Source organism: Arachis ipaensis, chromosome B9 (genome assembly GCF_059453495.1).
Source record: "Arachis ipaensis isolate K30076 ecotype BB chromosome B9, ASM5945349v1, whole genome shotgun sequence".
Taxonomy (NCBI): Eukaryota; Viridiplantae; Streptophyta; class Magnoliopsida; order Fabales; family Fabaceae; genus Arachis; species Arachis ipaensis.
This window is the reverse complement of record NC_142444.1, coordinates 2,001,177-2,015,768: the sequence shown is the minus strand read 5'-3', so window position 1 is coordinate 2,015,768 and position 14,592 is coordinate 2,001,177. Positions and strand designations below refer to the sequence as shown.

At 32.9% G+C, this 14,592-nt stretch overlaps 2 protein-coding genes across 3 annotated transcripts; both read left to right on the top strand.

The window, feature by feature from the left end:
- The first annotated feature begins 1,529 nt into the window (after positions 1–1,529).
- LOC107648844 (uncharacterized) lies at positions 1,530–13,910 on the top strand. Of its 2 annotated transcripts, XM_088499932.1 has the most exons (11): positions 1,530–1,903; positions 1,989–2,071; positions 2,924–3,006; positions 6,563–6,638; positions 10,635–10,835; positions 10,937–11,181; positions 12,438–12,650; positions 12,722–12,814; positions 12,904–13,005; positions 13,095–13,418; positions 13,607–13,910. In XM_088499932.1, the coding sequence occupies exons 5-11, from the start codon at positions 10,637–10,639 to the stop codon at positions 13,652–13,654; spliced, it is 1,224 nt and encodes a 407-aa protein (XP_088356058.1). In that variant the 5' UTR covers positions 1,530–1,903; positions 1,989–2,071; positions 2,924–3,006; positions 6,563–6,638; positions 10,635–10,636; the 3' UTR covers positions 13,655–13,910. The 2 variants fall into 2 exon arrangements, with proteins under 2 accessions (XP_088356058.1, XP_088356059.1); XM_088499933.1 differs by lacking the exon at positions 1,989–2,071.
- Positions 6,676–10,606, top strand: LOC107619335 (uncharacterized). Its single transcript, XM_088499931.1, has 4 exons — positions 6,676–9,123; positions 9,193–9,507; positions 9,588–9,693; positions 9,781–10,606. The coding sequence occupies exons 1-4, from the start codon at positions 6,758–6,760 to the stop codon at positions 10,435–10,437; spliced, it is 3,444 nt and encodes a 1,147-aa protein (XP_088356057.1). The 5' UTR covers positions 6,676–6,757; the 3' UTR covers positions 10,438–10,606.
- Positions 13,911–14,592: the final 682 nt, after the last annotated feature.

Below are 14,592 nucleotides of genomic sequence, written 5' to 3'. Positions count from 1 at the left end.
GCCTCGCCCTACACCGACCTTTTCCCTACGAAGTCGGTTCTTACTACGACTTACCCTAAAGAAGTCGGGGAAGAGGGTTAGCTGGCAGATAAACACTCGTTTAAATGAGTAACTGCCCCTAGAATCTCTCTAACCACTTCCAAGAGCTATATCTCAACCTCTCTAAGATAAAGGGACGGTTATCACCCTAAAAAGGTGGCACTACTTCAACGGTGGTTATTGGTTCACCACTATAAATACACTGACACCCCTCAGGTATCACTAAGTCCTAATACTCTCTAGACCTGCTTACCCCCTTGCTGATTTAGGTATCGGAGTGTCTTTGCAAGTACCAGTACCACCCCCCATTCACTCACACTCACAGGTCGGACGGAGGCCCCAAAGGCGCAAATCCCTTCGAAGGCTTCCCCCATCAGACGACTTAGGGGTGTCCATGGATCGGATCCGATCCGCATATCCGCGGTGTTTATCCGAATCCGATCCGAAAATTACGGATATGGATCCGATCCGCAAGGCTTTCGGATCGGATCGGATCGGATCTACACACTAATCGGATCGGATTGCGGATTTTGTGTTGGTATCCGCATCCGATCCGCATATCCGCGTATCCGCAAAAATAAAGAAATAAATAAGTAAAATATTCTTTTTATGTTTTATTTTAACTAATAATTATCATATATGTTAAATTATTTTAATTTATTATTCAAGAAAAGTATGTTTAATATTATTTTAAGAGTAAACATATTTAAAAGAATAGAAAAAATAAATTTTATTGATATTTTTTTAATAAAAATAAGCTTTTAAAAATATTTTTGTGTTTTGCGGATATATCCGATATCCGTTCCGATCCGATCCGCAAATGTGCGGATCGGATCCAACCTTAAAAACTGCGGATATTGGATCCGATCCGATCCGATGATTTTAATGCGGATCGGATCGAAATTTTGGCCATATCCAATCCGATCCGATCCGCAGACACCCCTGACTGGGCCAGCTTAACGAGTCCAACCCATTAATCTTCGGTTACCCACAGTAACAAATGGTATTCGTTGTTTTTATAAATTCATACAAAATATAATAAAAAAAATCATGTAAAAAATGATATTATCAAAAATAAAATTTAATTAATTATTAATTTTTTTTACATATAATTTTAAATGAGTAGTAAATAAATGATGTACATACTAACTGCAATATGAGAAAAATTAAGCAGAAAATTTAATTCATATTTAAGTCAACTTTACTGCATAAACAAATGGGTACATAATTATTATACTAGTAGGGAAAAAAAAAACCTAAATAAATTAGGCAATATGAGACTAATAATAACAATGAAATTTATTATTCTAAATAATAAAAAACTTGTATTTTCTTATTACAGTTAACTGAAATACTTAACCTATTAATTCCTATTTGCTTTCACATTAATTCAGCTATTAATTAATATAAACTTTTAACGAACTCAAAATAATTAACAATAACTCTAATTTTAAAAATAATATTAACATTATTTTAATTCACTACAACAAAACCTAATTCCAGCGGCTATTTTGGGGAAGCGGTCCAATAGAACCGCCGTCGCTGCAATCCCCAATTTCACATAGCAGCAGTATCACGCAACCGCCTCTGAAGCAAACGCCCGGCGGCGGCCATCATGTTCTCTCCACGGCGGTTTATGGAATTCGCGCCATTATTTGCTTAAACCGCCTAATTCCTCTTTCATTCGCACTTTTCGCTAGCTCCACTACCCACTACTATCCGCCATTACTAAATTTTTCATTCTTCCAAAACCTAGCTCTACGCCCAGAACCCCAATTGCAGTGAACAAAAACTCTTCGTGCAGAGCAAAAATCTGCAATGAATCATGGCTTAGCAAAACTATACGCATTTGTTCCAGTCCCTGGTAAGCTAATTGTGCTTTTCTTTGTTCTTTTCTGATTCAATTTTATGCTTCTTCTACTTAATAATCACTAATAACCCATTATCAGATTCTCTAGTTATTTCTCCTTCTTGTTCGTTACTCTGAGCGCACAAATTTCTCTTCTGGAAGCGCAAATTTCTTCAATTTAAGGTCACTCTGTCTCTCTCTCTATTAGGATTTTCTTCCCTCTCTATTTTTCTTATAAACAGTTTTCGATAGATAATTTAATGTATAATTTTAGAAAGTGTTATGTATAATATCATCTAATTTCGATGGAGGTGAATATAGTTTTAATCAACAAGAGAATATAGAGTAGTATGTACAGAGAAAAAAAGGATCAGGAAGGTTGTTAATGTCTTTATAGAAGTCGGTAATTCTTTTATTTTCAACTGGATTAAGGGATGCAGCCACAACTTTGATGAGCACTTGGTCCTCATTGAGTTCTGGTATTGGCCAATTTGGATGTACCTTTACGTCAAGATAAGAATTCTGCAGAAAACATTTTCAAGAATTCCTAGAATATAATGAGTAAAGTACATGAAAATACAAAACTTTAAAAATTTCAACATCAGTTTTTGTTGGTAAGTGTAGAAGTTTCATAAAATCTTTGAAGATTAAATCTGATCTTGTTGCATGCCATTATGTTGGAACTGGAACTATACTTAGCTTGACAAATCAACAAGAAAAAGAAGCCAAATTTGAAGGTCTTATAGATATTATAAGACTTTTTTATACTGTTTTTTTTTCTTTTCATCTCCTTTTCAACAGGTTCAGAAGGATTTTGTCCATGTATATGTCTTTTTTTTATGCCTCATGTTGTGAACTTGTGATTGTTGTCTGAAAGTCTTGATAGTAGTTGTTATTGTCTATTACTAATTTACATCAAAAGCTAATTATAATGCAATGATGTCTGTGAAAGATTTGGTGAATATATTATTAAGATTTCATTCCCATGAAAATATAGTGAAGTATTTGATTTCTTTGATTAACTGGGTTTGGCAGATTTTTAGCTGAAATGGTTATCCTTTCTGGTCTATATTCTTAGCAAAGGGAGCCAGATTAAGTCAAGACCAACTTTGGCACAGGTAATAATTATTAGTATTTTAAGATTTGTCCAATTTTGTTGATGAATATTGTGAGTAAAAGTTAGCACACATTATAGAGAAAGCTAGCACACATTATAGAGTACGTAGAAGCAATGAAAAGTATTCCCCTGCATAGATAGCTGGACACATCTTGCTTTCTGCTTATAACTTGTGCTTATTGCTTCAACGCTGAAAATGAATAAGAGTTCTCTGGCTTCCAGTTTTGTTTCTCATAAGTTTATTTATTATGTATGTAACTGATGAACAAAATCTTATATATCTGCTCTATAAGATGATTACCAATTAACAAACTTCAATTCAATTTCTAACCCAAAAATTGTATTAAGAACTTGCCATTAACATAACTAAAATCCCTAGTGTGAACTAAGTAGCTAAGAAATTCACTAAAGTAAACACACCCTACTGGTCTTCCTACCTCTAGGACAGAAAAGCTGTGTCTCTTTCCCTATCTCCATAACCAAATCAAACGAGTTTGTATATCTTTTGCCACTTCCTCTGTATCAAAGACTATATCCATATGCATCCTAAAATATTTTTTGAGCAATGTTACAGGACCATAAGAATTTATTATTTTAGTCTATTCATTTCATAACAAATAATAAACCAATAGCAAGTATTTTCAATTGCCAATGAACCAATTGATCTTGTTAAAAAATAATAATAAAACAGGCTTATGGGACGGGAGATTTATTTTCAATTGCCAAGGAACTAATTGATCTTGTTTTGGGTGTATATTGATGCATCAAATGGGAATGATTTGTCCGAATTCACGTGTTTGCAGCGTGCAAAGCTTTGTTGAATTGAATCTGCACATGTTCTTGAAACCGATGATGATAAAAATAGGACTAAGATTACTTCTGCTAAGTGTGACATTGTTCTTGGTATGCATTATAGCTTAGGTTTATGGTGATTGGTGAAGCTATATATTTGCTATTTATATTTGAAGTATGGTGGTATGTGAGATATAAAGTTGAAGAGTATTGGAATTGTTTCTACTTTCTAGTCATTTAATTATGAGAGTGTGGAACATACTATTTTTTATTGCTTCTGTCCACACTATAAAAATTAAAAGCATGGAATTGCCCATTAGTCACGTGCAAGCCAAAGCAATAGTGTTGATCAAGGTATTAAGAGATGAACATGTCTTCATGGCTGTAGCTTCAAATAAAATTAATTTTGTAATGAAATCATTGTGTGACTTTGTACAGTGATAGTCTTTAAAGAGAGTCCACATGACTCATCAATTAGTAATTTGATTTAATTGAAGGCCCATACTTTAAAGTGATTAATTTTGGTTGTCCCTGCTTTAATTTTTGTAATACTTGTTTAATTTGCCTGACCCACAGTAACCATTAATTAGTCTAATACTAGTTTGGACGGAAAATTGGTGACAAGTGACAATTGAATTAAGCATCACTTTGTGAATAAAAGGATGCAAGATTTAAAGAAGTGGTTCTTGTGATTTGGTTCTTAGTTTTGTATTTTTTCTATTACTTTAGATGCTTTTTTTTAATTAGAGACAGAACACATGCACACACATTTAGATGTGCAATATGTTTGCTTCATTATACAGTTATTTGTTAGTTTAGTAGTAAAAGCTATTTGAGTCATAAGGTGGCTGTTGGTGTTAGTTGTTTGGATTCGGAACCATTTACTGCTACTGATGGCAATGGGAAACCTGTAAGATGTGAGGAACTAGTAACTAGTTTAGATTAGTTGATGAAAATATTCATTTTATATTTTCAAGTCTCAAGTAGCTAAATTTGATGAATATAAATCTCTTGAAATGGTACAACAATTGAGTAAATGAAAAGTTAGATGAGTATATAAAATTAATTAAAACTTATTTTTCTTAAAAAGCTAGTGTTTGGAACACTCAATTTGAACTCAGTTCTTTGATTTGCCTATTAATGTTATACTTAAATTATTTAATGGTCTTTGTTTTTATTCTAACATATAGTGTTATTGTTACATTACTATATTGTTACATTACTATTCTATTTTTTGTTGATGTCACATGCATCTGCTGCTGTCTTCAGTTGAAACCAAAAAAAGTCTTAGGAAAGATTTCAGGATTTAAACTAATTGACAACTAAAACAACCCAAGAGAAGGAATTGGACATTAGTGCAGGCTAAAGAATAAGTTAACCTGATTTTTTTATTATTACTTTACATGCTCTTCTTGGATTACAAATAAGATGGATGAAATTAGTTCTTTACATAAACTTAAAACAGCTGATTTCCTATCCACTACTTCTATTCCATCTTTCTGTTCTGCACTTTTTTTATTGACATTTTACTATATGCTTCAATAGATCATATGATGCAGAGACTCCATGCAGAGAACAATAAGCATTAGTCTATTGAAGCATAGACCATTCAACTTTACATCTCAAATATGACTAAAACAATTAGTATTATGCTAACTACTAAGTTTAATGGAGACATACTCATCAAAATTGGTTGGTGACGGGGATTACTCTGTTGTTTTTTGTTTTTATAAACTATTTTAATTAGTAATTTTATCAAGTGTTTTTAAAGTATATATTAGTTAAATTTTTTTTTATTTATTATTATATTTGTTAGGAAAAAATTAAAGATTTAGCTAGAGAATACTAGAAATAAAAGAGAAATAGTATTTTTTATTTTTAAGATTCATTCACTTATTATTTTATTATTATTAAATTGAAGACGAGTGGTACTTAATTGAGAAACAAAGATATAACGTGAACGTGAATAGGGTATTCAGCTGACACATGGTATAATAAGGAATCTCATCTATCATTACATGTTTGTATAAAGTATTTATAAAAAGAAGAATAACCTGTATTTAATTTACACCAATCTTTAATGTAAAATCAATTTGCTTACACTGTTTGCATATTAGTATTATTTAAATTTGCATATAGTTTTGCATTGACATGAACGATGGCTTCCCGGTTACAATTTACATTGTGATTTTAGTTTGATCTGACAAGGTCAGTCCACAAATATAAATCAACAACGAACGCAGAGTACACAACACACTTGATAAGAAAAACAAATAATAATTGAAACTTACGTGATGACTTGCTGTTCTAATGAATGTGAGTGGTAGCAACATCTGTTGCGTGATGATGATGATAATCTGTTACGGTTGCATCAATCTCAATTACCTTCTCTTCAGCCACAGCAACACCAACTTCTTCTTCAAATTGTTCTTCTCCTACTTTCACTGCTTCACTGCTTTTGTTACTTTCTTTTGTTTTATTTAAAGGTATCGCATCTTCTTTTGCCGTCTCTTCTTCATTGATTTTCGCTGCTTCTTTAGTTTCCTTCTTCACTGTCTCCTCCACTGCATGTGTCTCATTTTCTCATGTTTCTCATATGATTTGAGCTGGTTTTTGGAATTGTATTTTCTATGTGCGTTTGGGAGGATAACAATCCAACCTCTTGTGGGTTTTGCCAATCTACATAGCTACTATCTTTCATCCATGTTAATTCATTTTTCTGAGTCTAATTCTAATTCTTATTTTTTTTTATTTTTCTTTCGCAGTGAAGGCTGTTTTCTTTGGAAGTAACATACCTACCTATTCCATCTTACTTATCTGCTGATTTTTTTTGAAAAACAAGTAAGTAACATCTCTTTTCCTATGGTTGGTAGATTAGTATTTTTAGAAAAATATATATTTACATAGTTGTTACTAAATAGTGCACATGGCTTTAAACCAGAACAATTTACTTTAAAGCTATGGAAGTTCTGGATAAATCGTGGATTAAGAGACCACGAAATTCTCTTGAGTATGCACAAGGTGTCTCAAGATTTATTGAGTTTGCTTTTGCACATCATTCTGCCGATGGAACAATCATATGTCCATGTAATGCATGTGCTTTTAAGAAGTGGCTAACAAGGGACGAGGTGTATGATCATTTGATTTGTACACAATTTCCAATAGGATATACATTTTGGTTTTATCATGGAGAGCGCTCGATAGGAGAAACTAGCAACGTTTCAAGTAGTATTTTTTCAGATGTACAACAAAATTCTATGGCCGACGAGCAGCATCCTATGGTCGAGGTTGATTCAATTCGAAACTTGATTAGTGAAGGTCTAGGAGTTGGTGGGAACATCAGAAATGGTTCACCCGTAATAGCAGATGAAGTCATTGATGGTGTTGCTCAAGGATCGATGCCTAGTGAATCTCATGAAACTCTTGAAGCGAAAGGGTTTAGCGAGCTAATTAAGGATGGAGAAGAGCCGTTATATGAAGGGTGTACAAGATACTCAAAGTTATCTTTTCTATTGAAGTTGTTCCATATCAAGTCCCTCTGTGGAATGACCGACAAGTCTATGAAGATGATTTTAGAACTTTTGAGTGACGCATTCCAATACGCGAGAATTCCAAGTTCTTTTTATGAGGCAAAAAAGATCATTTCTAAACTCAGTTTGGATTGCACGAAGATACATGCTTGCCCAAACAATTGTATGTTGTATTGGGGCGAAGATGAGAACAGGGAGACATGTAAGGTCTGTAATAGGTCTAGATGGAAGACATATAAGAAAAAAGGTCCAGCTGAGCCATCGAGTGTTATTGGTAACAAAAAGAAGAAGCATCCGGCAAAAGTTCTTCGTTACTTTCCTTTAAAATCTCGATTGAAAAGATTGTTCTACTCGTCAAAGACTGCTGCTGATATGCGATGGCATGCTACAACTGAGAATAAGGATAACGCAATGAGACATCCAAGAGACTCTGAGGCCTGGAAAAGGTTTGATTTGGAGCACTCCAACTTTGCATCCGATCCACGAAATGTGCGTCTTGCATTAGCTACCGATGGCTTCAATCCACATGGAACGTTGAGTGCGAATCATAGTATTTGGCCTGTCATTCTCATTCCGTATAATACTCCTCCATGGACGTGTATGAAATCGACATCATTCATAATTTCAATGATCATTCCTGGCAAGAAAATGCCAGGAAACAACATAGATGTTTATTTGCAACCTCTAATAAAAGAGTTAAAGGAGTTATGGGTTGAGGGTTGCGATGCATATGATGCTTTAACACAAGAAGTCTTTAAGTTGCACGCAGCTTTATTGTGGACAATTAGTGACTTTCCTGGGTTAGGAACTCTTTCTGGGTGGAATACATACACAGGACTTGCTTGCCCTTCTTGCAACTTCGATAACATCCCGCATCGTCTCAATCACAGCAAAAAGTATTGTTTTATGGGTCATCGTCGCTTTCTGGATCAGAGACACAAGTTTAGATTAAATACCGTTCAATTTAATGGAAGACAAGAAACAAGGCTTCCACCAAGAAAATTATCTGGCAGTGAAATACTTTCACAAGTTGAGAATATTAATGTCACCTTTGGCCGAAGAGAAGAAATAGGAAGAAGTGGTAAAAGATTACGCACTGGTGGAACTGTTGAAGGAGGTGGTACTCAACAATGGAAAAAGAAGAGCATTTTTTTTGAGTTGCCATATTGGAAGTCTAATTTGCTGCGTCACAATCTCGATATGATGCATATTGAGAAAAATGTATGTGACAACGTACTATATACTTTGTTAAATGATAGTTTGAAGTCAAAAGATCACATAAATGCTCGAAGAGACCTTCAAGAAATGGGTATCAAGCCTGATCTGTGGCCAAGGGAAAATGGAAAGTTTCCTCCGGCTATTTATACTCTGAACAAATTGGGTAAGAAGAGATTCTTGACAACTTTGAAAAACGTCACTGTTCCTGATGGTTATGCAAGCAACATATCAAGGTGCATTGACCTAGAGTCTCTTAAGTTGAGTGGGATGCTAAAAAGTCATGATTGTCATATACTTATGGAGCAATTATTACCGTTAGCCATGCGAACAGGTCTGCCTGATGAGGTCTCTGCAGTGCTTATTGAGATGTGTTCATTCTTTAGACAATTATGTGGTAAAGCGTTAAGTGCCCCCTATTTGGAAAAGTTGCAAGATCAAATTATCCTCACATTATGCCACATGGAAATATTATTCCCTCCTTCATTCTTCACAGTTATGGTTCACTTGATGGTGCACCTTGTAGAAGAAGCTAAACTTGGAGGCCCTACCCATTATAGATGGATGTACCCTATTGAGAGGTAAAATTATTAGCTTAGATCATTATTTATGACTTTGTTGGATAGTATTTAATCTTCATTCCTGGATAGGTATTTAGGACACTTGAAGTCATATGTACGTAACAAAGCACAACCAGAAGGATCCATAGCGCAAGGATACTTAATGGAAGAAATTCTTACCTTTTGCTCCAGATATTTAGAGAACATTGAGACTAGATGGAATCGACCTCGCAGAGTTGATGATGAACCAACCCATGAAGAATCAAATCCTTGGTTAGATACTTTGTTTCCTGAAGTAGGTAAACCAATTGGTGTTTCCTCATATTTCACTTTAACAGCCATCGAGAAGTTACAAGCTCATAGACATGTGTTAACTAATTGCTCCATAGTTGACAAATATCTCCAGTGAGTATTTCATCATGTTCTAATTCAAATAAGTCAGATTTTTTTAATGACCTTTAATCCTAATATTAAGACATCTATAGGGAGTTTAGAAATATTGTACGAAAGCAATTAAGAAGTCGTACAAGGAATACATCAGAGATAGACAAGAAAGTTCATAGAGAGTTTGCAAGTTGGTTCTCTACCCGTGTGAGTCAAATTCTTCCTCTTTGAAGTTATTTTTTAACTCAATTTCCATCATATGAAGTTGATAAAAAATTCGTCATGCTTTCTTAGATTGTTCGAGATCTTGATAAAATTGAAGAATCTAAGAGAACGGTATTTTTTAGTCTTGCCAAAGGGCCGATTGACCAAGCAAGAAGATTTTCTGCATATAATGTCAATGGATACAAGTTTAGGACTGTAGAACGTGAAAAAGGTTTAAAAACTCAAAACAGTGGTATTTTTGGGACATTTGGAACAAGAAGTTACTCCCGCAATAGTGATCCCAACATGAGGTTTGGAGCAGTTCCTTATTATGGAAAGTTAGTCGACATCATTGAACTTAATTATGATGGTATATTCTTTGTAACCTTGTTTAAATGTGAATGGGCTAATACCACAAACCCAAGGGCCATGAAAGTAGATAAGTTAGGTTTTACTTCTATCAACTTTAGTAGATTAATACATACCGGTGAGCATGAGGATGATGAGCCATATATTAAGGCTAACGAAGCTCAAATGGTTTATTACGTGGAGGATGAGAAAGAAAAAGGTTGGAGCATACCAATTCAAGTAAAGCCAAGAGACTTATATGATATGGGCAATGAGGATGAAGACATAATTTATGACAATGTGGGTTATCCATCACAAGATTTGGGACAATTTTTTCCAGATAACATTTCACATATACCATTAGCAAGATCAATTATAGACGAAGAAAGTTTAGAATAATGTAAGTATTTAGTTGCAAGTCATAGAGTGTTATGTATTGTTTTCTTTCATAATTTTATGTTTTATTACATATACAGGATAGTTTGATGTAGTAGTTTTTTGTTTCTTTGGTTGTTAGTTGATTAAATCAAGTACTATTATTTCAGTTTCATTATGTTATTGATATATTAATCTTAATATCTCTTGATACATTGTAGAAATGACTAAGAGAAAGACTGTTTCTTCACGTGAGAATACATCTACTCATGAGTTTAATGATTCACCACCCGTTGATCAAAATGAGTCATCTGAATCTATAGAGCCTGAACCTACTTTATCTACTGGTTCAGAAGTTTCAAATGTTCAGTTAGATGTACAAGGAAGAAAGTCCAATAAGTACTGGACAGTTGATTTGGAAGGTATGTTATTAAATTTAGTTCAATTATAGCACTGTATATTTAAATTTCTACAAGGAAGAAAGTATAATAATCTATGGTATACGACTTGAATAATTTGATAGATGCAAACGGAGTGATTAAGGAAGGTCACTTAAGGTTGAAAGATGTGTGGGTGCTGTCTCGTGAGACTAGAATTATAGTGCATTGGAATGAGCATGGCCAACCGATTGGTGAATCTGGTGGACTTTTAGGCTTGTTTTTGGGAGCTGTTGCTGGGAATTTCAAGAACTTTCCTATAAGTTATGAGAAATGGCCTTTGGTTCCAACAGAGCCATACAAAAATGGAGCTTATAGAGATATTATTCAGGTTCTTTTTTTTAATTAAGTAATAATAATTTAATTATCTTCAATACATGCACTCCTATGTTCTGGTATTGTGTCATCCAAGGACAATTTTAGCTGTTATTTATTAATGAAAATAATATAGCTGGCCAAGTCACTAAATGTCTCCTAATCTAAAACTAGTTAGGTTTGTACCAATGTCTTTATCCTGTATTTTTTCTTCTTTTTTTTTTCTAATTAGTAAAATAGTATTTTAATATATACATATTCAAACAAGTTTAATTATTCTGTGTACAACTAAAAAGAACCTCTTAAGTTTGATTGACATTGGTGCACTCTAATAGGAGCAAATAAGATATGGAAAAATGTAAAATTATGTAAAAGATAAAAGTAAAAAGAGTTATACTGTTTATGCATAATGTTAGACTTTAGTGTCTCCAATGAGGTGTTCTAATATTTATATTTAAATCGGTATCTTTTATTTTGACTAACATTTAAAAGTTTGTTTAGACTTCATAGGAAAAAATATTCCTGTTTAGATTTTTAGAAGTTTTTTGGTCTTTTGTGGGATTTCAGATCAGGTAATTAAGTAAAATGCTCTACGAAGCTGTAAATGAGTTAAAATTAATTAAGGCTGGATATAATATCACATGACCTAACCTATCGTATTGACATTTTTTTCCTATAATAATTTTTTTTTGTCATTTATGTTGCTGTTAAACATTTCAGGGATTAGTATCAAGTTTTATGATTACCAAGATTCTAATTAAAAACTCTGGATAATGACTTTATTGGAAATATTTGAACATGAGGTTTATCCATATTAGTTTAGCATTAAGCAGGTCCATTTGTAATTTGTTATCTAATTAAATTTTAATTTGTCATTTCTAATTAAATTTTAATTTTTCATTTATAAAATTTTGGAAAAAGAAGAACTAAAAGTAAAAACTGAAAATAAAATTGCAAATCAAAGAAGCGCTAATTTTTTTTTGAGTTGTCTAATATTACCTAGCTCACACTTATAAATATGTATTGTACATGGGTGATTGATTTTTGGTCTATACTTCTCAGCATTCCTTGGTGCCATAATTATTTTCTTATGCTGCATGCCTCTTATGGCCATTTTATACTATTATTTTAGTTGTAAATTACATGTTGTGCATAGCATAAGGATGAGAACATTTTTGTGAATTATGTTCCAGTTTTAGTTATTAATAATTTTACATGTAAGTCTATGTTACAATTATTCAGGTTAATTATTTTTATGATTATACTATGTAGAGATTCTTTAAAGTTGATGATGGACAGCAAAAAAAGTACATACTACAAAATCTCGGCAGGAAGTGGAAAGATGATAGATGCAAATTGTTTAATGACAATTATAAGTGGAATCTTACTAGAGAGCAAAATATAGCAGCGTTACCAAAAGGATTTGGAGTCAGCTTGGAGCAATGGGCAACTTTTATTGATTATAGATTAAGGTCCAAAACTCAGGTAATTGTATGAGCACACATTCTATATTTCATCTTATATTGACAAGTTACTAATTGAATTTGCATGTTTAGGATATGTGTGAGAAAAATGCAAGTAATCGAGAAAAACAAACAATTCCTCATACACTCGGATCCAAGACGATTGCTAGGAAGAAACACGAGTTGGTTTGTGATTTGAGTCCTTATCAGGATAATGATATGTTATTTAATTTTTACATGCGTTGAAATTGAATTTCCATTTATCGAATTGATAGGAAACTGCTAACAAGAGAGTTTTTACTAGAGCTGAAATGTATCCAATTAGTCATAAGAAGAAGGATGGATCTTTTGTTAATGATGAGGCTAGAGAGAAAAGTGTAAGTATTTTCACTTTATTTTGACTTTGTTTGTTAATGAGAATGGAGATTATTCTAATGATGATGCATTTCTCAAATTCTTATCATAGGAACAATTAACTTTGCTTCAAGCTAATGAGAGTTCTACTGATGATGCATATGTCAAGTTATTTGGAAAAGAACACCCGGGTCGTGTTAGAGGTGTAGGATTTGGTGTTTGTCCATCCCAAGTCATGAAATCTTCTAATAGTTTCGGAGGGGTATCTTCTTCATGCAATCATGACTTTGATATGGCTAAAGTTCGTTGTATGGAAGTAGAATTACAAGAGAATAAAGCAACAATTTCTTTATTACAAGCTCAGGTGACATATTTCATTAATCATTGTATGGGTGGAAAAGTGCCACATGACTTTCCTACAGCTACGAATAATGGGGTAAATATTATATATGGATTTTTTTTCCTGAATCTTTCATTGTGCATGATTTAGTAAAATAATGATTTAGTTATTCTTGTTCATTTTCTTAATTTGTGCAAATGGCTTATGCCTTTTCATGTTAGACTTAAATTATTCAATGGTCTTTCTTTTTATTCTAACATAATTTTATTTATTTTCAATCATAGGTTGCAGACTCTCCAATAGAGACAAGGCCATCTTCTACTATTCCATGAAGTAGCTCTAGAATTTTATGATTGAAGTGACTCAAGACTTTTATTATCAAAGTAGCTCTTTATTTTAGGCTTTTAGCTTAGTTAAATATTAGTAGCAGAATTCTTTTCTAATTTAATATTAGGATTGCGTTATTTGAATTTACTTTGATATGTAAATATAGGTGTTAAACACTCATTGTTATAGATTTATGATTATGTAAGACTTATTAAATACATATTATATTTTGAAATGCAATGGTAATCATATTTTGGTCAATTTTTGTATTTTACTGAGTTGTAGATTATAATAGTTGTATATATAATAGGAGTTTATATATAAAGTTGGTTAATTTTAAAAAAAAATTATGGCGTTTTTGCGGCGGTTTAAACCGCCGCGAAATTCATGGTAAAGATTAATGCCGACATTTTAGCGGCGGTTCCAAACCGCCGTAAATGTCTAACGGTAACTATAATTTCAAATTGTGCGGCGGTTGCTAAACCGCCGCTATACACCTACTTTGCCTGGTTCACGTGCATAATGGCGGTTTTAAATTGTGTTGGTATCCGCATCCGATCCGCATATCCGCGTATCCGCAAAAATAAAGAAATAAATAAGTAAAATATTCTTTTTATGTTTTATTTTAACTAATAATTATCATATATGTTAAATTATTTTAATTTATTATTCAAGAAAAGTATGTTTAATATTATTTTAAGAGTAAACATATTTAAAAGAATAGAAAAAATAAATTTTATTGATATTTTTTTAATAAAAATAAGCTTTTAAAAATATTTTTGTGTTTTGCGGATATATCCGATATCCGTTCCGATCCGATCCGCAAATGTGCGGATCGGATCCAACCTTAAAAACTGCGGATATTGGATCCGATCCGATCCGATGATTTTAATGCGGATCGGATCGAAATTTTGGCCATATCCAATCCGATCCGATCCGCAGA